Source organism: Panthera leo, chromosome A1 (assembly GCF_018350215.1).
Source record: "Panthera leo isolate Ple1 chromosome A1, P.leo_Ple1_pat1.1, whole genome shotgun sequence".
Lineage (NCBI taxonomy): Eukaryota > Metazoa > Chordata > Mammalia > Carnivora > Felidae > Panthera > Panthera leo.
The window spans coordinates 121479409-121502685 of NC_056679.1; the positions used below are offsets into that span (position 1 = coordinate 121479409).

General features: G+C 37.8%; 1 protein-coding gene across 1 annotated transcript in view; it reads right to left on the minus strand.

The window, feature by feature from the left end:
• Positions 1-23277, minus strand: part of LARS1 (leucyl-tRNA synthetase 1) — a 77293-nt gene that overhangs the window by 36447 nt on the left and 17569 nt on the right. The window contains exons 5-19 of the mRNA XM_042938419.1: positions 22762-22899; positions 18682-18843; positions 18028-18140; positions 17286-17349; positions 15803-15870; positions 15473-15698; positions 12957-13044; positions 12794-12870; positions 9930-9983; positions 9021-9161; positions 7370-7447; positions 1995-2080; positions 1834-1899; positions 1653-1735; positions 901-1039 (exon numbers count right to left, since the gene is read on the minus strand). Coding sequence (XP_042794353.1) covers positions 901-1039; positions 1653-1735; positions 1834-1899; positions 1995-2080; positions 7370-7447; positions 9021-9161; positions 9930-9983; positions 12794-12870; positions 12957-13044; positions 15473-15698; positions 15803-15870; positions 17286-17349; positions 18028-18140; positions 18682-18843; positions 22762-22899 — 1583 coding nt within the window. The remainder of the gene's footprint in view (positions 1-900; positions 1040-1652; positions 1736-1833; positions 1900-1994; positions 2081-7369; positions 7448-9020; positions 9162-9929; positions 9984-12793; positions 12871-12956; positions 13045-15472; positions 15699-15802; positions 15871-17285; positions 17350-18027; positions 18141-18681; positions 18844-22761; positions 22900-23277) is intronic.

Below are 23277 nucleotides of genomic sequence, written 5' to 3' on the forward strand. Positions count from 1 at the left end.
AGCACAGAGTCTGCTTGGGATTCTCTGTCTCCCTCTCTACCTTTTTCCCGCTTGCAGTGTCCCTGTCTCTCTCAAAATAAATAAACTTAAAAAATAAAAAAATAACTCAGTCAGTTAAGCATGTGACTTCAGCTCAGGTCATAATCTCACGGTTCATGAGTTCAAGCCCCACATTAGGCCCTGTGCTGACAATGCAGAGCCTGCCTAGAATATTTTCTCTCTTCCTCTCTCTCTCTCTCTCTCTCTGCCCCTGTCCCATTCACATACTCTCTGTCTCAAAATTAAATAAATAAATAAATAAATAAATAAATAAATAAATATTAAAAAATAAAGGGATGCCTGGGTGACTCAGTCAGTTAAGCGTCCGACTTTGGCTCAGGTCATTATCTCATGGTTTGTGGGTTCGAGCCCTGCGTTGGGCTCTGTGCTGACAGCTCAGACCCTGCAGCCTGCTTCAGATTCTGTGTCTCCCTCTCTGCCCCTCCCAGTCTCAAGCTCTGTCTCTCTCTCTCTCTCTCTCAAAAATAAACATTATAGGGGTGCCTGGGTGGCTCAGTCAGTTTAGCGTCCGACTTCAGCTCAGGTCACGATCTCACAGTTCGTGAGTTCGAGCCCCGCGTCGGGCTCTGGGCTGATGGCTCAGAGCCTGGAGCCTGCTTCCGATTCTGTGTCTCCCTCTCTCTCTGCCCCTCCCCCGTTCATGCTCTGTCTCTCTCTGTCTCAAAAATAAATAAACATTAAAAAAAAAAAAATTAAAAAAAAAAATAAACATTATAAAAAGTTTTAAAAAATAAATTAAAATAATAAAATAATTTTAAAAAAGGAACTTTCAATGTGTAAATCAAAAGATCACACCTCCTGCTAATAAACTACATTTCTTTGCCGCATCCATTCACCAACCTGATGCCCAGTGGAGACTCTGCCTGTCCTCGCAAGTTACCCCCCTGCAGCAGGTGTGCCACTGTGTAAAATGCCATGTAAATAGTGGAATCAGACAGCGATTCAATCAGCCACTGCTCATCCCATGGCAGACGAGTACCTGCAAGATAAAAAGAAGAAAATTAATTCATGAGGAACTTAAAAGAGATACTTCATCTGGAGAATCCATATCTTCAAGGTCTATAGCATTTACAAAGCTACTTATTTAAGAAGGTCTTAAATTTGCTTAAATAATTAACAAAATGAACTAGTAAATATAAAGCAAAATGGGGGCACTGGGGTGGCTCAGTCAGTTGAGTGTCCGACTCTTGATCTCGCCTCCGGTCGTGATCTCACAGGTCGTGAGATAGAACCTCGCATCCGGCTCCACGCTGACCGTGCAGAGCCTGCTTGGGATTCTCTCCCTCCCTCCCTCTCTGCCCGCCTCCTCCCTGCTTGAAAATAAATAAATAAACATTTTTTAAAAAGGCAAAATGGTTGAAGCACTACAAAGTTTCTATTAAAAAAAATCCATAAAGCTATGTGGGTTTGAGAGGTCATACTCTACCAGCAGGTAGATAGACGGTAGGGCACCACACCCCAGTTTCCCTCACCCTCAAACCAAAACCTCTCAATTCAGAAAAATACTAGGAGAGACAGAGAAAAAGTAAAAGGGTTAATGTGCCAGGTAACTGGCCAAGTCATTCAAACAGAAGAATTTGAAACATGCTTACCTAAACCATAAGTTCTCGAGCAAGCATGCTCTTGTAGCCAACCTAGGGTAGCTTCAAAATTCCTCCTGGTCTCCTCACAGAATCTGGAGAGAGTAAAAGGTACAGTGTCTCTCTTCATCCTCACTGTCTTCCATGTTTCTGATCTCCTTTCCCTTCCCTCATCACTTTTTTCCCTTCTTACGTTTCCAGGTTCTTCAAGCACTGGGATGTCTGTTGTTTCCAGTTCTCTTCTCCATAATCCAAGTACCTGGTAGTGGACAGATTGATTAAAAAAAAAAACATAAAATTCAAAAGGATAAGTAAAATGACTGAAGGAAATGTCTTGCTGTACGAGAGACTAACCACTGGTCACACAAGGCCACGACACATTCATCTGAAGACCTGGACATAACTTGTTTTTCTGGTTCCATGTAAATAAAGGCATCTCCCTACATGAAAGCAAATAAAAATATATCAGATATTATGTCAAGTCAATCTCTATTCCTCAGGGACAATAAAAAAACAACTTTAAAAAAAAATGCTAAAAAAAAAAAAAAAAAAAAAAAAAAAAATGTTACACCACCAATAACAAAAACCCCACATCTTCAGTATGTCTTCCCAGTATAAGTTATCTGCCATTCTCTTTTTTTTTTAATCTTTATTTATTTTTGAGAAAGAGACAGAGTGCAAGCAGGGGAGGAACAGAGGGAGACGGAGACACAGAATCCAAAGCAGGCTCCAGGCTCCAAGCTGTCAGCACAGAGACTGACGCGGGGCTCGAACTCACAAGCCATGAGATCACGACCCGTGAGATCATGACCTGAGCTGAAGTCAGCCACTTAACCAACTGAGCCACCCAGGCGGCCCTGCCATTCTTTCTATACATCATTTGCTTTTGAAAAGGTGTGTATCTCTGTCAAATGGATCATCTTTCCTAGGTATAGATTATTCCTTTTCAGTGGAACATGAATGATGTTCAATACTTTCTAATTCTATGGTTTGAAGGTTAGATTGCCTATGGAAGCCCTTTACCCTTATTATTTTTGTTTTAAGTTTATTTACTTATTTTGAGAGAGAGAGAGAGAAAGAGAGAGAGCAAGGAGGGGATGGGCAGAGAGAAAGGGAGAGAGAGAATACCAAGCAGGCTCCGAACTATAAGCATGGAGCCCGACTCGGGACTTGAACTCTTAAACCAAGAGATCATGACCTGCACTGAAATCAAGAGTCTAATGCTTAACTAACCGAGCCACCCATGCATCCCTATCCTTGTTATAGTAAGAATATAAAGAGGGGGAGATGTGAGCGTTGTCAGCACAGACCCTGCTTGGGATTCTCTCTCTCTCCTCTCTCTGCCTCTCTCCCCACTCATGCTCGATCTCTCTCTCTAAAAAATAAAAAAAAAGAATATAAAGAAAATATGAAGTTAAACGCATAGAACCACTGCTTTTAAAAAACTAGATGCACAAAAACTAAACATGAAAAACATTGTTGCTAAAGATTTATAGTGTCATGAAAAACGTCCACTAGAAAACTAACCATGAATGTAACTGTTTACCAAATATAAATACCTCTTAATGTATTATGGTCCCACACTTGTCAGGCTATTTTTTAAGATAAAATTCAACATAATTATTCATAAAATGATTCATTGTTCTTTGTTTTTAATGCAATTCTTCATACTGAACTTAAATAGCTAGGACTTTGGTATAAAGAAGGGAAATTAAAAACAGACATCGAACTCTGCTGAAAAGAGGACTAACTGAAGTTTCTAAAGAAGAGGTCAGAACCCCAGATACCCTAATCCCATCCTATGCAGACAGGCAAATGCCCCTCCCTATGCCAGGAGAACAATGAAGGTTTATGCTCTGGAGAGGATACAAAAGTCACTCAACCAAAGACAGAGTTAAGGATATGGGTATCACAGTGGGAAGAGACAGATTCAGTGGAGAGTCAGCACAATGGGTTTTGGTATTCCCCCTAGCAATTTTTTCAGCTCCCAGTTAGCTTAGACTTCTCAAGCTAGAAAGTGGAAGAATCTTCTAGGAGGAAGCTAATAAATCCAAGAAGCTCTAACTAATTGACATCAGGGCTAATATAAAGGCTTCCCCAAGACCCAAAAAGCTCTTCTAGATCTCCCCCAATGAAGCCCTACTCACATCCAAAAAGGTTCCAATCATCTTTCTGTACCTACTCTTAAATATCAACAATCTTCCTCAGAGAAATAAAAGATTAGGATTTCACATTCATGAAACAATAGCATCCTATAAAAAAGGCCCTGTGTTGATGGAAAAAAGACAGTCTCTTTAACAAATGGTGCTGGGAGAACTGGACAGCAACATGCAGAAGATTGATACTAGACCACTTTCTCACACCATTCACAAAAATAAACTCAAAATGGATAAAGGACCTAAATGTGAGACAGGAAACCATCAAAACCCTAGAGGAGAAAGCAGGAAAAGACCTCTCTGACCTCAGCTGTAGCAATGTCTTACTTGACACATCCCCAATGGCAAGGGAATTAAAAGCAAAAATGAACTACTGGGACCTTATGAAGATGAAAAACTTCTGCACAGCAAAGGAAACAACCAACAAAACTAAAAGGCAACCAACGGAATGGGAAAAGATATTTGCAAATGACATATCGGACAAAGGGCTAGTATCCAAAATCTATAAAGAGCTCACCAAACTCCACACCCGAAAAACAAATAACCCAGTGAAGAAATGGGCAGAAAACATGAACAGACACTTCTCTAAAGAAGACATCCGGATGGCCAACAGGCACATGAAAAGATGCTCAACGTCGCTCCTCATCAGGGAAATACAAATCAAAACCACACTCAGATATCACCTCACACCAGTCAGAGTGCCCAAAATGAACAAATCAGGAGACTATAGATGCTGGAGAGGATGTGGAGAAACGGGAACCCTCTTGCACTGTTGGTGGGAATGCAAATTGGTGCAGCCGCTCTGGAAAACAGTGTGGAGGTTCCTCAAAAAATTAAAAATAGACCTACCCTATGACCCAGCAATAGCACTACTAGGTATTTACCCAAGGGATACAGCAGTACTGATGCATAGGGGCACTTGTACCCCAATGTTTATAGCAGCACTCTCAACAATAGCCAAATTATGGAAAGAGCCTAAATGTCCATCAACTGATGAATGGATAAAGAAATTGTGGTTTATATATACAATGGAGTACTACATGGCAATGAGAAAGAATGAAATATGGCCCTTTGTAGCAACGTGGATGGAACTGGAGAGTGTGATGCTAAGTGAAATAAGCCATACAGAGAAAGACAGATACCATATGGTTTCACTCATATGTGGATCCTGAGAAACTTAACAGAAACCCATGGAGGAGGGGAAGGGGGAAAAAAAAAAAGAGGTTAGAGTGGGAGAGAGCCAAAGCATAGGAGACTCTTAAAAACTAAGAACAAACTGAGGGTTGATAGGGGGTGGGAAGGAGGGGAGGGTGGGTGATGAGTATTGAGGAGGGCACCTTTTGGGATGAGCACTGGGTGTTGTATGGAAACCAATTTGACAATAAACTTCATATATTGAAAAAAAAAAAAAAGGTCCTGCGTTGGTAACGATGAAGCTGGATAATAAGTATACAGGAATTCAACACACTACTCTCCACTTTTTTAATTTGAAATTTTCCATACCAAAAATAATTTTTTTACACATACACACAAATAGCAGATATAAAAAATGCACAATAAACAAACAAAATCTCAGGAAGAAAAAGTTGAGGGACTCTCCCAGAAAGAAAAAGACTTCCAGAGTCTAAGAGAACCCATAATTGAATAAGAATTCAGGAAGCAACAAATAAGGAAAGGAAGAGATGAAACAACCAAAGAAAAAGTCAAGAAATTTTCCCAAAATTAAAGCACCTAAGTCTTCAGGCTGAAGGAGCCCACTAAGCACTCAGAAAAATGAATGAAAATTGACCTACACCACAGTAAATCACGAAATTTCGTAACATCAGGAAGAAAGACAAGATTCTATACAAAGAGAAGGAGAGGGGGAAAAACAGGGCATTTATAAAAAAAATGAGTTATTACCAAAATGGTTTCAGACTTCACAACAGCATTCTGAACCAGAGCACCATGGGTAATGTCCATGAAATTCTAAGGCAAAACTACTTTCAATCTAGAATTCTGTCCCCAGGCAACCAAGTACGAAGATAGACAAGATATTTCACACATGGAAGCTTACAAAAATTTACCTTCCAGGTACCGTTTTTTAGGAAAGCTACTAGAGTAAGAGCTTAACCCAAATGAGAGAGGGAATAATTAAGCAGCGGCCATGGGATCAAGGAAACAAGAGATCCAACTCAAGAGAAGCAAAGAAAATTCTTAGTAATGGAAGAAGATCCCAGATATTTGTGCACTAGGACAGTAAGTAACCAGTCCAGACTAAAACAGGCCAGAAGGCGGGGGAAGAGCTTTCTCCAAGAAGGAACCAACAGCATACTGACGTGTTAAAGTAGTGAAAGAAGAAATAAAGAGTTGGGACAGAGTTTGGGAATACAGCATTGTATTTAAAGTAAGGAATTTAAAAAAGGAATTAAAAAACAAGAAGGACAATTATTAACACCAGGGAAAAACAAAAGCTGGGGAAGAAAAGTTTCATTGTACATCAGTGACGTCTCAAAAATGTATACAATGGGGGCACCTGGTGGCTCACTTGGCTTTGGTTCAGGTCGTGATCTCATGGTTTGTGAGCTTGAGCCCCATATCGGACTCTGTACTGACGGTGTAAAGCCTGCCTGGGATTCTCTCTGTCTGCCCCTCTCCCACTTGCGCTCGCTCTCTCTCTCTCTCTCTCTCTCAAAAATAAATTAAAAGACTTAAAAAAAAAAGAGATTAGCAAATTGAACATGGAAATCCCACATTAACATATGAAAAGAATATTTTTTTTAATGTACACAATTACTGCTCTCATATAAGTTATAATGTACCTATACTAAAAAGATGGGAGGTAGAGAAGGGCACACAAATGTGGTGAGGTCAGAAAGACACAAGGTAGAAAAAAGAGTTAAATCTTGATTTTCCAAGGTAGAAAGTCAATGGCTAATGTCTAAAACTGAAAATCAAAATTTAAAAATTACTCTATGAGCATTTACATTAGAGATCTGAGAGATGGAGGTTAATATTAAAAGAAATAACCAAAATAGCTGAAAGTAATCCTGTCCAAGGAAGAGAAACTGAAGAGAATGTGAGAAGGATGGAGAGGAAACTGCTGGTTTTTTATTTTAGTAAGCTTTACACACCACAGTCTCTCTGTATTAAAGCCATATATAACTGTCAGAAATCAAAATTTAGTTTAGGGGCACTCTTGATCTCAGATCAGGTCTTGATCTCAAGGCTGTGACTTTAAACCCCGCTTTGGGCTCTGGGCTGCGCATGAAGCCTACTTTAAAAAAAAAAAAAAAAAAAAAAGGATGCTTGGGTAGCTCATTCCGTTAGGTGTCTGACTTCGGCTCACGTCATGATCTCACGGTTTGTGGGTCTGAGTCCTGCATCGGGCTCTGTGCTGAACGCTTGCTCAGAGCCTGGATCCTGCTTCAGACTCTCTGTCTCCTTCTCTCTCTGCCCCTCCTCAGCTCATGTTCTGTCTCACTCTGTCTCTCAAAAATAAATAAATGGAAAGAAAGAAAGAAAAAGAAAGAAAGAAATTTTAAAAAAGGGTTTTCTCCTAAAACAGCCTTCAGAGGATGGCCTATCACATACAGTGTCAATCATCTTTTTCTGAATAGTCTTCTTTACATCTTGGACCTTCTGTCCTTTAAATCCATCCACCAACATTACCTAAAAGGATGAGAAGTGGGGGGACAAAACACAGACAAAACAATTAAAATTTGCCTCGCGTTCCCTCCAAATTTTTCCCTAACTAAATTTACTTCCATCCACAACTAAGATATTTTTAGTGTGAAATCTATCACATTTGTAATCTTAAGTTTTTATTTTGCCAGAGCTTGGGTGATTAATATATACAACACACTTGGTTTTTCTTTTGCCATGACTAGAATGGCTATCACGAACAAGATGAGGAAGGATCCCTCATTACCCTCCCACTTCTCAGATTTCCATGGGGAGAGAATTTCAATAGGCTCACTCAGTTCATTCCTGAAGGAAGGCTTTGGGAAAATGAACGGAGCTCACACAGCTCAGCCCCAGTTAGACTTCTGTTTCCAATTCTGCCTGTTGCCAGCAAGCATTATTCTTAGCTTGGCCATGTGATAAACCAGGCCCTTATAGGAAGGCTGGTTTTTCAACTCGGCCTTTAACGTAGTGAGGAAATTTAATCCTAGGGCTAGGTATTAGCTTGCCCATTGTTGTCACAGATCCACACAGTCCCCTTCCAGCTCATATTTTGACCTCCAGCTATGTGACTCCTGTTTCTCTCTGAAATAGTTTCTATCGTAAATGGAAAAGAAAGATGTTTTCTGACCTTCCAATCCTCTAACATGCTGAAGTGCTTTATATCAATTTAATTGACCACTATAAAATTATACTTATAGATCACGTTAGTAAAGTGGTTAAGAGCACAAACCCTGGAGCCAAGCTCCCCAGGTAGACCAGTTCTGCCACTGGCTACCTATCTGCTGATCTTGGGTAAATTACTTAATGTCTCAGTGCCTCAATTTCCTCATCTGTAAAACAGGAATGATAGTGCCTACTTCACGAGGTTATTTTGAGATTTAAATAAGTTAACATTTAAGTGCTATCTGTATAAGTGGTAGCTTTTGTTACCACCCAAAATGTGTAAGTCACTTAAAAAAAAGACACATAACCAATTGTTGGTTATCCAGAACAATGAAAGTGAAGGTAAAAATAAAGAATTCCCATTTATAGCCTTAAAAATCTTCATTTTAACCTCAAGTCACTAACAACTTGGCTTGATTTTTACTTTCTCTAGCTTAATCCTCTTTCCATGGAAATGTGTAAGCCACATTAACACATGCACAATTAAGGAGAAAAGAGAGGTTCCAAACATGTCTGTTGCACTCCCCTGGCATTTAGTGGACATTAGCAACTAAATGAGAAAAACTGCTTATTTAAAATATGAACTCCTCAATTAAAAGAGCAAAAGGGACCAGGTATTGTCCATGCAATAAACCTATGAAATTGACTCCATAATAACATGAACTAACTTTAAATAATCTTCTCAAGAAACTCATTTCTTAGACATTCCTAAAAGACACAAATATATAATTTCTATAAGTGCCATTGAACAAAAAATAAATAAATTTGGAAACAGAAGAACACAATCTCATATTATCTCTCAAATCAGTATGTAGGTGAAACTATATTGAATCTTTCTATTTTCTTCTAAATCATTGAAAAATATATAGAGCAAAACTAAAAAATTATAACTTACACCATCATAAAACCCTTTTAGATATAACTTCTCCTTAGCTTCTGCAAGTTTTTCTCGGTCATTCTGGCTTTGAACTTTCAACTCATCACAAATGGTTACAGCGGAAAGATTTCCAAAACCTGGGATTTCAATGATTGGCACCTGTAAAGAACAGCAATTTCAGGACCTTATTCACACTGAATGATCATAAAAACGCCCTATGGTGCATAATTCATTTTCCTCTACTGTCCAATGAAGTCATTTCAGATTTTATACATCATTACAAGAGCACCACACATTAGGTAATCACTGTGACTAACATCCAGATGTGAATTTGTCTTCTTACTCTCCTCCACAGGAACTACCCAAATTCTCTGCACCAACCCCTAAATTGTCCCTCCCTCACTATATAACACACCTTCTCCAGCTCACAACCCTGTACTGGCATATAATTCTAAAACTAGCAAAACGATATAAAAAACTAAATCTAAGGATGGTCTTACTTCTGGCTTATAAAAAGTCTTCTAGATTCTTCATGAAAGTTATTTGCTAGTAACTAAATTTTTTTTTTCTTCACCAGGCACTAATATGAAAACATAAACATTCATGGCTAACATGGCAAAATTTTGTCTTTAGAAGCTTGGAAATTGGCCCTACTAGCAAAATAAGCTACTATAAAACTGGTGATGCTAAAAACATTGTTTGTTTCAGAACTGCAGGTGCCAGGTGCTAAGAAAATACTTACTCTTGGTCTTTCTCTCACTCTTAAGTGCCACAACAGATAGCAAATTAAAGTAAATAAACTCTAAGCAAACTCCCTCTTATTTTTATATCCACTAATTATTTAATTTTGTTACAAGGAAAATGCTAGCTCTTTTTTTCAATGACAAAGAGATGGGTATGAATATTCTGAGTCCTCAGTGTACTCACCGGCTCAAATGGCAAGACCATGTCATCTCTAATTCCATACTTTGCTCGTAAGGCCTACAAAAAAATTTTACAAATTAACACTAACGATCAACACTTTATTGGCATAATCATTGAGAGAACAAACTCCAAAACTTTTTAAAAAATATTTGTTCTCCTAAATAAACAAATAGAATTTAAAATATAAACTATTTGTTCTCCCTTTCGTATGGAAATTTTTTAATTTTACCAAATATCTCAAGAAGAGATCTATGTCACTAAAAAACTCAACAGTTTAAATTACAGTGAATTGCTTAAATGATGAAATAGTAAGCCAAATGGGGCGCTTGGGTGGCTCAGTCAGTTAAGCGTCCAACTTCGGCTCAGGTCATGATCTCATGGTCTGTGAGCTCAAGCCCCGCGTAGGGCTCTGTGCTGCCTGACAGAACAGACTGACAATCTGTGCTTCAGATTCTGTGTGTCCCTCTCTCTCTGCCCTTCCCCCACTCATGCTCTGTCTCTCTCTCAGAAAAAAATAAAATAAAAACATTTTAAAAAATTAAAAAGAAATAGCAAGCCAATAGCAAAAATTCACACACACACACACACACACACACACACACCACTGAAAATGAGGTTCATATTCTAGGTTGCAATGAAAATGTGAATATGAATATTACAACTTTTTCTAAAGTTTTATGGAATCCAGCAAAACATTAAAAAAGAAAAATCACATGATCCTATTAAGAGATGCAAGAAAAGCATTTGAAAAAAATCCAACACCCATTCCTGATAAGGAATCCTAGTAAACTGGAATAGATGCAGACCTTCTAAAACTTGATAGACTATCTACAAAAAACCCATAGCTAATATCACACTTAAGGATGAGAAATTCAAAGTATTCCCACTAAGATCAGGTATGAAGCCAGGATGTTCCTCTCATCACTTCCTTTCAATATCGTTCTGAATGCCCTTGCTAATGCAATAAGGGAAGAAAATAAAATAAAAGGTATACAGATTGGGAAGGAAGGCATAAAACTGTCTTTGTTCATAGATGGAATGATCATCTGCGTAGGAAAATCCAAAAGAATGAAGGGAAAAAAACTCCTGGAACTAACAGGCAATTGTAGCAAAGTTGCAGGATACAAGGTTAATATACCAAAGTTCATTGCATTCCAGGGGTACCTCAGATGACTGAGTCAATTAAAACCAACTCTCGATTTGAGCTCAGTTCATGGTCTCGAAGTCTGTGAGCCTGAGCCCCACATCAAGCTCTGCACTGACAGCACAGAGCCTGCTTAGGATTCTCTCTCGGTCCCTTGCTCTCTCTGCCCCTCCCCCACTCGCATTCTCTCTCTCTCTCTCTCTCTCTCTCTCTCTCTCTCCCTCCCCCTCGCTCAAAATAAGTAAATAAACTTAAAAAAAAAAATTGCACTCCAATATACTAAAAATGAACAAGTGGAATTCAAAACTAAAAACACAGTACCACTGATATTAGCGTCCCCTCCAAAATCAAATACTTAGGCACAAAAGTAGCAAAACATACATAAGATCTACGTGAGAAAAACTACAAACTCTATGAAGAGAATCAAAGAACTAAATAAATGGAGAGATACTTCATGTTCATGGACTGAAAGATTCAGTATTGCCAAGATGTCAATTCTTACCAATTCCAATTTAACCTACAGATTCAGCACAATCTCAATGAAAATCCCAACAAGTTATTTTATGAATATCAACAAATTGATCGCAAAGCTTTATACAGAAGCAAGAGATCCAGAATAGTGAACTCAGTACTAAAAAAAAAAAAAATCGGAGGACAGACACTATCTGACTTCAAGAGTTACTATAAAGTTACAGTAATCAAGACAGTGTAGTGCTGGAAAGAAGAGACAAATAGTTCAGTGCACCAAAATAGTGAGCGCATAAAGAGAGTCAACTGATCTCTGACAAAGGAGCAAAGGCAATACAATAACTCAAAGATAGTCTTTTCAACAAATGTTACTGGAATAACTAGACACCCAGGTGCAAAAAAAAAAAAAAAAAAAAAAATGAATCTAGACATAGTGCTTACACTGTCATAAAAATTAACTCAAAATGTATCACAGACCTAGATGTAAAACATAAAATTATAAAATTCCTAGAAGCTAACGTAGGTGAAAACTTAAATGACCATGGGTATGGTGGTGCCTTTTTAGATACAACATCAAAGACCTAATCCGTGAAAGAAATAACAATCAAACTTCATTAAAGTTAAAAGCTGCTCTGCAAAAGACAGTACCAAGAATTAAGAGACATTGGGCACCGAGGTGGCTCAGTCAGTTAAGCATCCGACTCTTGATTTCAGCTCAGGTCATGATCTCATGGTTTGTGAGATCGAGCCCACATGGGGCTCTGCACTGACAGCATGGTCACAGGGGAGAGAGATGAACAAAAAGAGCACACAGGACTTTTAGGGCAGCGAAAATACTCTATATGATATAATAATGATGAATCTATGTCATTATACAGTTGTCCAAACCCAAATATACACCACCAAGAGTGAACCCTAAGGTAAACTATGGACTTTGGGGAATTATAATGCATCAACGTAGGTTGATCCGTGGTAAGAAATGCACCACTCTGGTGGGGAATGTTGATAATGGCAGAGGCTGTGCATGTGTGGGAACAAGGGGAATCTCTCTACCTTCTTCTCCAATTTATTGTAAACCTAAACTCTAGAAGTCTTAAAAATTCTGTGAAATATTATGTTTCAAATATATACACATATAGAAACAAGGTAGAGATAACAGTTCCAAGATATGATAGCTTTTTCATTTCATAGTTGGTTCAATGGTACATAATGAGATGATAAAGAATTAATAACAACATGAAACTCAGATACTCACTTGCTTTTTCTTCAAATCTCTGAGGGCAGCAAAATCATCAGGGGAGTCAGAAGGAACACTTGTGACCACACCAGTGCCTTATACAAGAAAGTATGGAATTAATTAATACAACCAGAATGCAATCACCAAAGTATTTCTAGAAAGAAAGAAAGAAACTCTTTACCTTTATCCTCCTTAATGGTGAGCATTGGAAGAACATAGATCACCTTATAAGATGTTAAAGGTGCAAAAAGCGACACACCAAGCATCTCCTGTGAAACAAAAAGATCAGCATAAAAGGTGAAAAAACTTATTTTACTCACTCAAATTTAAAAGTGTTAATATTTTTAAGCCCTGAGAAGCTAACATTCAAAAATACATGAAGTAAAACAAACTCATTCTTTTATACACACTAGACTAAAAATAGTTGTAAATAATTATAATTCCCAAACGTGATGTCATAAGGTGGTCAGGAAATTAATACACTAATACATTGCTGGTGGCATTGTACTCCTTGAGGGAAACGATATAAGAATCATAGCGAGACACAAAAACATTCACACAACTTAGATCCAGCCAGTCCTAGGAATTTACCTCAAAAGAAAAAAACATTTTTTCTTTGAGAAGTCTACCCAATGCTGTGTTAACTACAACAGCAAAACCTGGAAACAGCTAAAATTTAAATGATAGAAAAAGCATTTAACAAAATATGAGATATAAACAAAATAAAATACTGTATATCCATTTAAAACAATGATTAGCAGGGCACCTGAGTGGCTAAGTTGGTTGAGCATCCGACTCTTGACTTCGGCTCAGGTCATGATCTCATAGTGAGTTCAAGCCCCACATAGGGCTCCGGGCTGAAAGCACAGAGCCTACTTGGGATTCTGTCTCCCTCTCTCTCTGCCCCTCGCCAACTTGCTCTCTAGCTCTCTCTCCAAATAAAAATAAATAAATAAACTTAAAAAAAAACAAAAACAATGATTAGGAAGACAAATTGTATGAAAAACACACATCTAGTTTCTCTTAAAATCCAAAGATTCAACAATACTGAACCCATACTCTCAAAACTAAGCTAAAGACTGCACCTCTCAATTCCACACAGTTCCCACCGGCCCGCTTTATTCAAAGAGAAACTGCTTTTATGGAACTTACAGTCACGTGGGTGAAGGCTAAATATCGTAACAGTCTTAAGGGCTAAAAGCTGTTTTTTAATTTATACCACCCATTTTCCTCACTCCAAAATCTGTTCAAATTTATAGGGAAAGAAATTGCACTAGTAACAGGAAAAATCTCTGTTATTAACACTATTCCTAAAAACTTCTCAGACACAACTCCAACAGCTGATGAGAAGTGACAGCACTGCTTGTAACAGAAAACGACAGGAATCTATTCAAATGTGCATTATAGAAAATGGTTAAATACGCTGTGGTACAGCCACACAATGGACTACTTATGTGGCTGCAAAACATAAGACATAAGGAAGCTATGCACCCACAAGGCAAATACCAAGACATAGCTAAGGAAAAGAAAAAAGAAGAAAGCAAGATGCAGAAAAATGTGATAAAGTATACTGCCATTTGTGTTTTTTGTTTTTTGGGTTTTGGGTTTTTTTGTAGTAATCTCTACCCCCCAGTGAAGAATTCAAACTCAGGACCCTGACATTAAGAGTCACACACTCTTCTGACTAAGCCAGCCAGACGCCCCAAATTATATTGCCATCTGTATATTAAAAAGAGGAAGAGGGGCACCTGGGTAGCTCAGACAACTAAGCGTCTGACTTTGGCTCAGGTCATGATCTCACGGTTCACGTTGGGCTCTATGCTGACAGCTCAGAGCCCGAAGCCTGCTTCGGATTCTGTATGTCCCTCTCTCTCTACCCCTCCCCTGCTCACACTCTGTTTTGCCTCAAAAATAAATATTTTTTTAAAAAATCTAAAATAAACATTAAAAAAATTTGAAAATGTGATTTATCAAGATTCCTAAGATTAGCATTTATGAAAGGGTTTAATAAAATATACTCTGAAATTTTGGTAAGTAAATAAAGTGTAAGAATAAAAGCTATATAATCGTCCAGATTTAGTTACCATCAACCAAGATTCTTCAGAAAAACAAACAGCTGCAATTCTATACCAGAAACACAGGTAATCATATTCCACTGCAACCATTAAATCTCTTGGGGAGAACTGTCTATTTTTCAAGCAGATACTTACTGAACTGAAACATAAGAGTCAAAAATGCTATAGTGATATAGTCATACAAGGAATACTCCACAGCAATAAAAAAAGAACAAATCTACTACACACAACATGCATGAATTTCACAGACTTAATGTTGAGCAAAAGAAGCCAGACACAAAAGAGTACAGATTATATAATTCAATCACGTAAAGTTCAAGAACAGCAACTAATCTTTGATGACTAAAAGCAGAGTGGTGGTTACCTTTGTGGAAGAGGGGTGGGTACTGACTGCAAGATGGACGTGGGAGCACCTTCTGGACTACTGGAATTGGTCTGTATCTTGATTAGGGTGGAGTGTACACATGTAATAAAACTGCACCAAAATATTGAACTTACGATTTACACATTGCATGTATTCCTCAATTAAAATGATTTTTCCAATGCTCTTTTCTCAAGTGTCATGGATAAAATGTTCCTCTAAATTTAAGCACTAAAATTAAAAATCTGCTACCCAACTCACCTCTCCCATTAATTCCTTAACAACAGGCACCACTCCATTGTGTTTAGTAAAGCCCTGGTATGACATATTCCTGGCGGCTCTCTGGGTGCAGATGAATATATCACCATTCGCCGTCTCAAACCCAATGTACTTCATATCAGGACGAACCCAACAGTTGGTCTGTCCAAACATGGTCTCAGGTCTGAGAGTAGCAGCTACCAAGAAGATATTTTTCCCTTTCAGGCCACTATGAAGAAAAAAATATATGTTTACACAAAGAAGTGTTGTGGATTCTATTGCATTTATCTGTTACTTCAAAAAGATAATGCAATAACTCTGCAGCGAACCTACCTTAATTTGGATGGGTACGGCTCAAGCACTTTCAACTTGATTAAAGTATATTCCTGAGGTCCCACACCCTAAACAAATAAACAAAACCAAACCTTAAGAAGAAAAAAGACTTGAATTAAACCCACACATAGAAGTGAGAGATCGGATTCAAATTTCTTAGATGGATTCTTGCATTGTTAGAATAATTCTTTCTTACAAGGAGGAGTCAGGCAGTAGGGAGCTGACTATATTCCCATAAAGTCTAAGGTGTAAGAAGTGACTTCAAAGACCACCTTCCCACTCCACACCAAATCAGAACTGGTAAAGGAGGCCCAGACTCTACTAAGTAAGGACAATTTGCTAAGAATTCACTTGAGAGTGAAGAATGAGGGGGGGAAAAGTGACTTAGAGTAATCACCCAAAACGGTGTTTACCAAAATGGGAGTCAGAATATGTAATCAAACAATCCCCCAGAGCAGCCATCATAGAAATATACTGGACCAGGGGCCAGAGCACAAGCATTCAAAACCTAGCTTGGGCTGTTACTAATATCTTGATCCAAGGGAGACAAAGTCTGAGACTTCATTCCTTCAACTGTAATATAACCGTACTGTGACTCACACAGGACTTATCCCAAAGAACACAGAAGACAAATGAAGAGTAAAATGCTTTGAAAAACTATGGCATACTACTGGAATTTAGGATACTGCTGGTGTTGACCATATTAAAAGTTAATACAGTCAGTAAACTGGGTCTTCTGAATTCAAAATTTTGATCAACTCTCATTTCTGTTAGATAAGTTACACCATAATTGAAAGCAAACTTCGAAAAGTAGTCGCTAGACTACAAATGCATTCAAAGATGGTAACAAAGGAAGATGAACTCATAGGGAATCCTAAGTTCAGATGCTGGCATTGTTGTTGATTTACTGTGCCACAGGTTTAGGCAAATGATCCTGGCTTCACTCAAGTATTATAAAGAATAATGTTACTAAGGAATGTAGAATGAACTGATGTCATGCATGGCTAGAAGTACTTTAGAAATAAGCAAGCACATGATCAAAGCAAGTATAAATGGAATCTGTGTACATCAGTTAGCCACATATCTCATTACCTTGCCCCATCTCTCTTTTTAGAGCAGTGTATTCTCCAGGGAGCGCTCCTCAAACATTAGCCTACATGTGAGTCATATTGAAAGCTTATTAAAGACAGATTCCTGGGCTCCACCCTCAGAACTTCTTATTCAGCAATTTGGGGATGAGGCCCAAGAATGTGCTTTTCTCTCACAAGCAGATGAGATGCAGCTGGTCCTAGGACCACCTTTGGAGTAACAAGGTCTTAGACAAGACACAGAATCTTACAGTAACATTCTGTTTCCCTCTTCACAGCCACCAGAATACACCTCAGCACTGAAATAAAATTATTTAGGTTCCTGATCTATTCCGTAAACTCTATGGCCATAGTGAGAATTATTATAATAGCTACTCTATGTCACAAATAATTACCTCTCCAGTTTGCCTATCATGATCCATACAAGGCTGTCCATCTTTTGGAGAATAAATGGTATACCTAAAAAATAAATAGTAAGTGACAAATATTATTATAGTATACAAGTTTTATCCTAATGTATTTGCCTTTATTGCTAATATCTTACAATATTTCTTCTAACTAAAACTTTTAACTGAACAAATGTCTACATCAATTATTTATGCTTTTATGAGTAGTGGCCAGCCTATTTAATGAAAGCTTTCTGCCTTCATTAAAGGTAATACCCCTGAAAACTATGCACCGGTCTTGGCTTTGTGGTATGAAACAGATTCGAAGTGTCTCTTTTTGTGCCGGTAGGTATGAAACAGATTCTAAAATACAAATTCAGTTATGAAGCACACATAGTTTTTAATTAATCCATAGAATCAAGGAAGAATCTTAAACAATTTATAGAAAAAGTAGATAAACTAACACATATATAAAATTCTTTTTCTGCTTGACTGAAAATACTGAAAAGAATTAGGGAGATCATAACAGCCAATACTCCTATTCTCCCTCTTTTTAGCAGCTCAGACACATTAAACACTGGTAAAACACTAAAATGCTGGTAAGACAAAAAGGAAAACAAAGGAGACATGAGAAAAGGAAAAAAGTTATAAGAAGAGAAAGGATAATGAAAAAAAGAAGCTATCTATCGGTCACTGAATTACAATGCAGAGTGAAATTTTTCTTTATTATACTGAAGGACAACAAACTCACCGCTTCCCAAATTTTATTTTACTTCTTTCTCTTAATGTTAAGTACTGCCACCTGACAAATGAATCATAGTAAGGATTAACATCAGTGGTGATGAAGGAGCGACGCCAGTCGACCTACAGAAAAGAAAATACATGATTTTTGAGAAATGTGTATAGTTTCTATGAATAAAAACTCCCACCAATTATTTACTCTTTCACTCTTTATTTTCCAACTTAAAATTATATCAAACATTAAAAGGAGAACAATATTCAGGTTCCACCTATTAAATATATATTATAATTATATTAACTTGTAAAAGTTTTTAAGCACACATATTCATATAACAAACATATAGAAATTATAAGTTAAGAAGGAACATTTAAATAACACCTTTGTGTATTCCTAAATATACAAACTAACCTTTGCCTTCTTCATAGTCTTTGAACAGAATTCCCTTCTACTAACTGCTAACATATTAAAACATTTTCAATACAACAAATATTAAAGTACTTCGCTGCTTACATCAAGGCCCATAACAATAACAGAACTAATTCATTACTGGAATACAGGTGGAATAAATTATTCTAAATTATGAGATGGTCCAAACTCACAGAAATCACATAAATACAAATGTGTTCTTCATATTTTCTTAAACTATAGGGGTGATGGACATACCTTCAAGCCCATTCTCTTCAGATCCTCAATAGCCAGTGGTGGGAAATAATCAAGCCAATGTTCTGCTTCAGAAAATTTGACTATCTCTTCATCAGACAGACCAAGGGATTTCATAATGTTCCACTGATATTTAGAAGATCCAGCTTTAGCAGCAGCTTTACTCTGAAAATAACCAGTAAAAACAAACTCCATCAAGAACCAACCAACAAATGATTACCAAATTCTAGGACCACAATCATTTTAAGTAAATAATCCCATTTAGTAGTAATTTTTCTATTCCAAAACATACTGTTGATATGTCAGCTTACTAACGAATTGAGATGTGCTATTCTGTCTGTCAAACCGAACAGTCTGATATTAAGACCTTGACACCAGAGGTAACTAAATCGTTGAAACCATAAAGAATTATCATCAAAGAGAAGATGTCAGCACCAAGCTCGATTTCCTTCTTCCTAATGCCATATGTATCTTTTTTAGTTATGAATAAGCTACTGACAAGAGTTTTGCCCTCTTCTAATATTTACCAATATCAAAAAGGCAACCAAATGTCAGGCATTGGAGGTGGGTAAAGGAGTTGAACTATAAACCTATAAAGACAGGGAAGGAATTTGGGAGGTGATAGAACTGCTCTGTATGGTACTGTGGGGTTAGAAACACGACTCCAGGGGCATCTGGGTGGCTCAGTTGGTTAAGAGTCCAGCTTCGGCTGGACCATGATCTCATGGTTTGAGCCCTGCGTCAGGCTCTGTGCTGACACCTTAGAGCCTGAAGCCTACTTTGGATTCTGTGTCTCCCTCTCTCTCTGCCCCTCCCCCACTCACACTCTGTCTCACTCTCTCAAAATTAAACAAACATTTAAAAAAAAAGTAAAAAAAAAAAAAAAAGAAACACAACTCCATGTGTTTGTCAAACCAACACCACTATCTACTAAAAAGATTGAATTTTATTGTATATACATTTGTTTAAAAAATCAACCAGGATATGGGAGGAACCAAAGATGAAATGCAGACTGTGACAAATGTATCAAACAGTATTATTAATATATGATACAACCACACTTTGAAGTGAGTGGAAAAAAAAGGAGTTTTGGAAGTAACTTTGTCGGGGAGTGGGGGGCACCTGGGTGGCTCAATCGATTGAGCATCCGACGTTAGCTGAAGTCATGATCTCATGGTTCGTGGGTTCAAGCCCCACAACAGGCTCACTGTTGTCAGCACAGAGCCTACTTCAGATTCTCTGTCCCCTGCTCTTTCTGCCCCTCCCCTGCTCACACTCTCTCTCTCAAAAATAACTAATAAAGGGGCAGCTGGGTGGCTCAGTCGGTTAAGCGTCTGACTTCAGCTCAGGTCATGATTTCATAGTTCGTGGGTTCAAGCCCCACATCAGGCTCTGTGCTGACAGCTCAGAGCCTGGAGCCTGTTTCAGATTCTGTGTCTCCTTCTCTCTCTTCCCCTACCCTGCTCACTCTCTGTATCTCTGTCTCAAAAGTAAATAAACATTAAAAAAAAAAATTTGTTTTTAAAATAACTAATAAAAACAATTTAAAAAATAAATAAAAGCAACTTTGGAGGGATGCATGGCTGGCTCAGTCAATAGGACATGCGACTTGATCTCAGGGACTTTGACTTCAAGAGCCCCATGTTCAGCATGGAGCTTACTAAAAAAAAAAAAAAAAAAAAAAAGTAACTTTGGAAAAGAATGTGTTGACTAGATTCTAAGAACAAAAAGTATATACAAACACTGTACTTTAATTGGTAAAACTGTTCCTCCCAGGAGTATGGGTTAAGCAGTTCTGAACTACCAGTAGACTAGGATTGAATAAATTATATACTATAAATAATGAGGGCCAGATTTCTCAATGTCAGAGAAAGAAGTCACAAATTGGCAAAGGGAGAATGTTAGAATGAGCCTTATGGTGCTAACAGGGAGCCAAAGTTATCAGTATGAACTTTTTTTTTTTTTTTGAAGTAAACTCTAACCCCACTGTGGGGCTCAAACTCATGACCCCAAGATCAAGAGTCACATGCTCTATCAAATAAGTCAGCCAGGTGCCTCACAGTAAGAACTTTTTAAACATATATAGAGATAAAGAACTATTATAGACAGGTGCATATATGTGGGTTACCAGGATTAATATATATATTTCCTTGCTCTTTCTACTGAAAGGAGCTACAGTGAGTATACCTAGCATTCAGAACTTAGTTTTCTAAATACCATTTCTCAACTAAAGGAAACAGGCCTCCTTGGGGATGTGGTTGATTGCAGGGCTGGCACAGGGAAAATATAAGACAAGGCTGTAGTATCTTGGCACCAGAAAATAATAAAGGGCTTCAAAAAGAAAAGAAAAAAGATGGGAGCATGTCAGAGGGCCACAGGAGCCAGCATAAAAGACTCTCAATGACCAAAATCAGAACAAGTTGAGTAATTACAATAACAACCCCCAAACACCAGAGAGTACTGGAGTATAACCCAAAGAATAAAATAAATATGCATGAATCCACACCGATATAAAAAGGGAATGAATAAATAAGTAACTGGGGAAGAGAGGACAACTATTCTTTTCAGAAGAATTCTAGGTAATAAATGGAGAAAGAATGAGGGAAATGGAAAATCACTATTAGAACAACACAGTAATAGGGTGCCTAGGTGGCACAGTCAAATAAGCATCTGACTCTTGATTTCAGCTCAGATCATGATCTCACAGTTCATGAGTTCAAGCCCCAAATCAGGCTCTGCACTGACAGTGTGGAGTCTGTTTGGAATTCTCTCTCTCCCTCTCTCAAAAATAAACAAACATTAAAAAAAAAAAAAAAAAAAAAAAAGAACACAGTAATAACTATAGCAGGCAGGCAAGATCCACAGATGAATGCTAAAATTAATGACAAAATATTTAAAAAGAAGATATTGAGGCGCCTGGGTGGCTGTCGGTTAAGCGTCCAACTTCGGTTCAGGCCACAATCTCAGAGTTCATGGGTTCGAACCCTGCATCAGGCTCTGTGCTGACAGCCCAGAGCCTGGAGCCTGCTTAGGATTCTGTGTCTTCCCCTCTCTCTGCCCATCTCCCACTCATGATCTGTCTCTCAAAAATAAATAAACATTACAAAGAAAGAAAGAAAGAAAGAAAGAAAGAGTACTATTTCCATAGCCTCAAAGTATCTCTCAAAATATATACAAATCAAGGGGGAAAATGGAGTCCCTATAGTAGAAAAACCTGACAGACACCACCTAAACCAAATGATCAAGGTTAACGTCACCAGTAATGAGATACCAATATCATTCACTCACTGATACGATGCAATGAGGAGGACATGTCACCTCTCAATCAACTCATGACTCATGAGAAAGCATTAAACAAACTCAAATTGAGGGACATTCTATAAATTATCTGACCAGCACTCTCCAGAAGTGTGAAAATCAAGGAAGACAAAGATGGAAGAGACTAAGGAGACATACTAAGGAGATGTGACAAGTAAATGCAATGTGGAATCTTGGATTAGACCTGCAAACAGAATAAGGGTGTTAATGAAAAAACTGTTCAAAGTCAAATGAGGTTTGTAGTTCTGTAAATAGGATTGTTCAAATGTTAATTTCTTAGCTTTCAGGGTTGTGCATGGTTATATAAGATGTAACCTTAGGGGAATTTAGGGGATCATGAGGGAACTCCGCTCTACCTTGCAATTCTTCTCTAAATCTAAAATTTATCGCCGAAAAAAGCAAAAGGGGGGGGAAGGGTCATCGAAAAGCCAGAAAAATAATTTCTGGCTTTGTTACTTTTTCAAAATTACTGAGTACTTTTTATGTGCTAAGTCCTGAAAATACAAAGATAAATTAGACAAGGCACCTGGGTGGCTCAGTCAGTTAAGTGTCTGACTCTTGATTTCGGCTCAGATTGTAATCTCATGGTTTGTAAGATCAAACCCCGCCTCAGGCTCTGTGCTCACTGCATAGAGCCTGCCTCTCTCTGCCCCTCCCCCATGCACGCTCTCTCAAAGTAAATAAACATTAAAAAAAAAAAAAAGACAAATATAAATTAGACAAATATAAAATTTCAACCAAAATAAATATTATTAACCACCAAACCTTTTTTCCTTTGGCTTTATCCTTAATTATTACATCTTCTGTTTTAACATTGATTTCTTCCTCTTCCTCTTCTTCATCTGGAAAATCAGGGGGGCAACCATAAAGCTCTATTTCTCTTTTCAGTTTATCAGCACATGCCTATAACAAATACAACATTAGAGTGAAGTTCAAAATTTGAGGTAGAAACAATTTGAATTTTTTGGTATTTTTACAGCCAACTAAAATTGACTCTGAAATTTTCTGCAATACACCTATACACATGTGGATCACAATAGAAAACTCAACATGATAAAATTCATGTACCTCAAAATTCACTAATTTATACATTAGTATTTTACTGCTTTTATTCAGCAAGCATTTATTCAACACCCAAAGTTCTTAATGTAGTATACTTTGTTAGACATTAAAAGTTCAAAAATACATAAGACATGAGGTGCCTGGGTGGCTCAGTCAGTTGAGCATCCAACTTCAACTCCGGTCCTGATCTGGTGGTTCACCAGTTCAAGACCTGTGTTG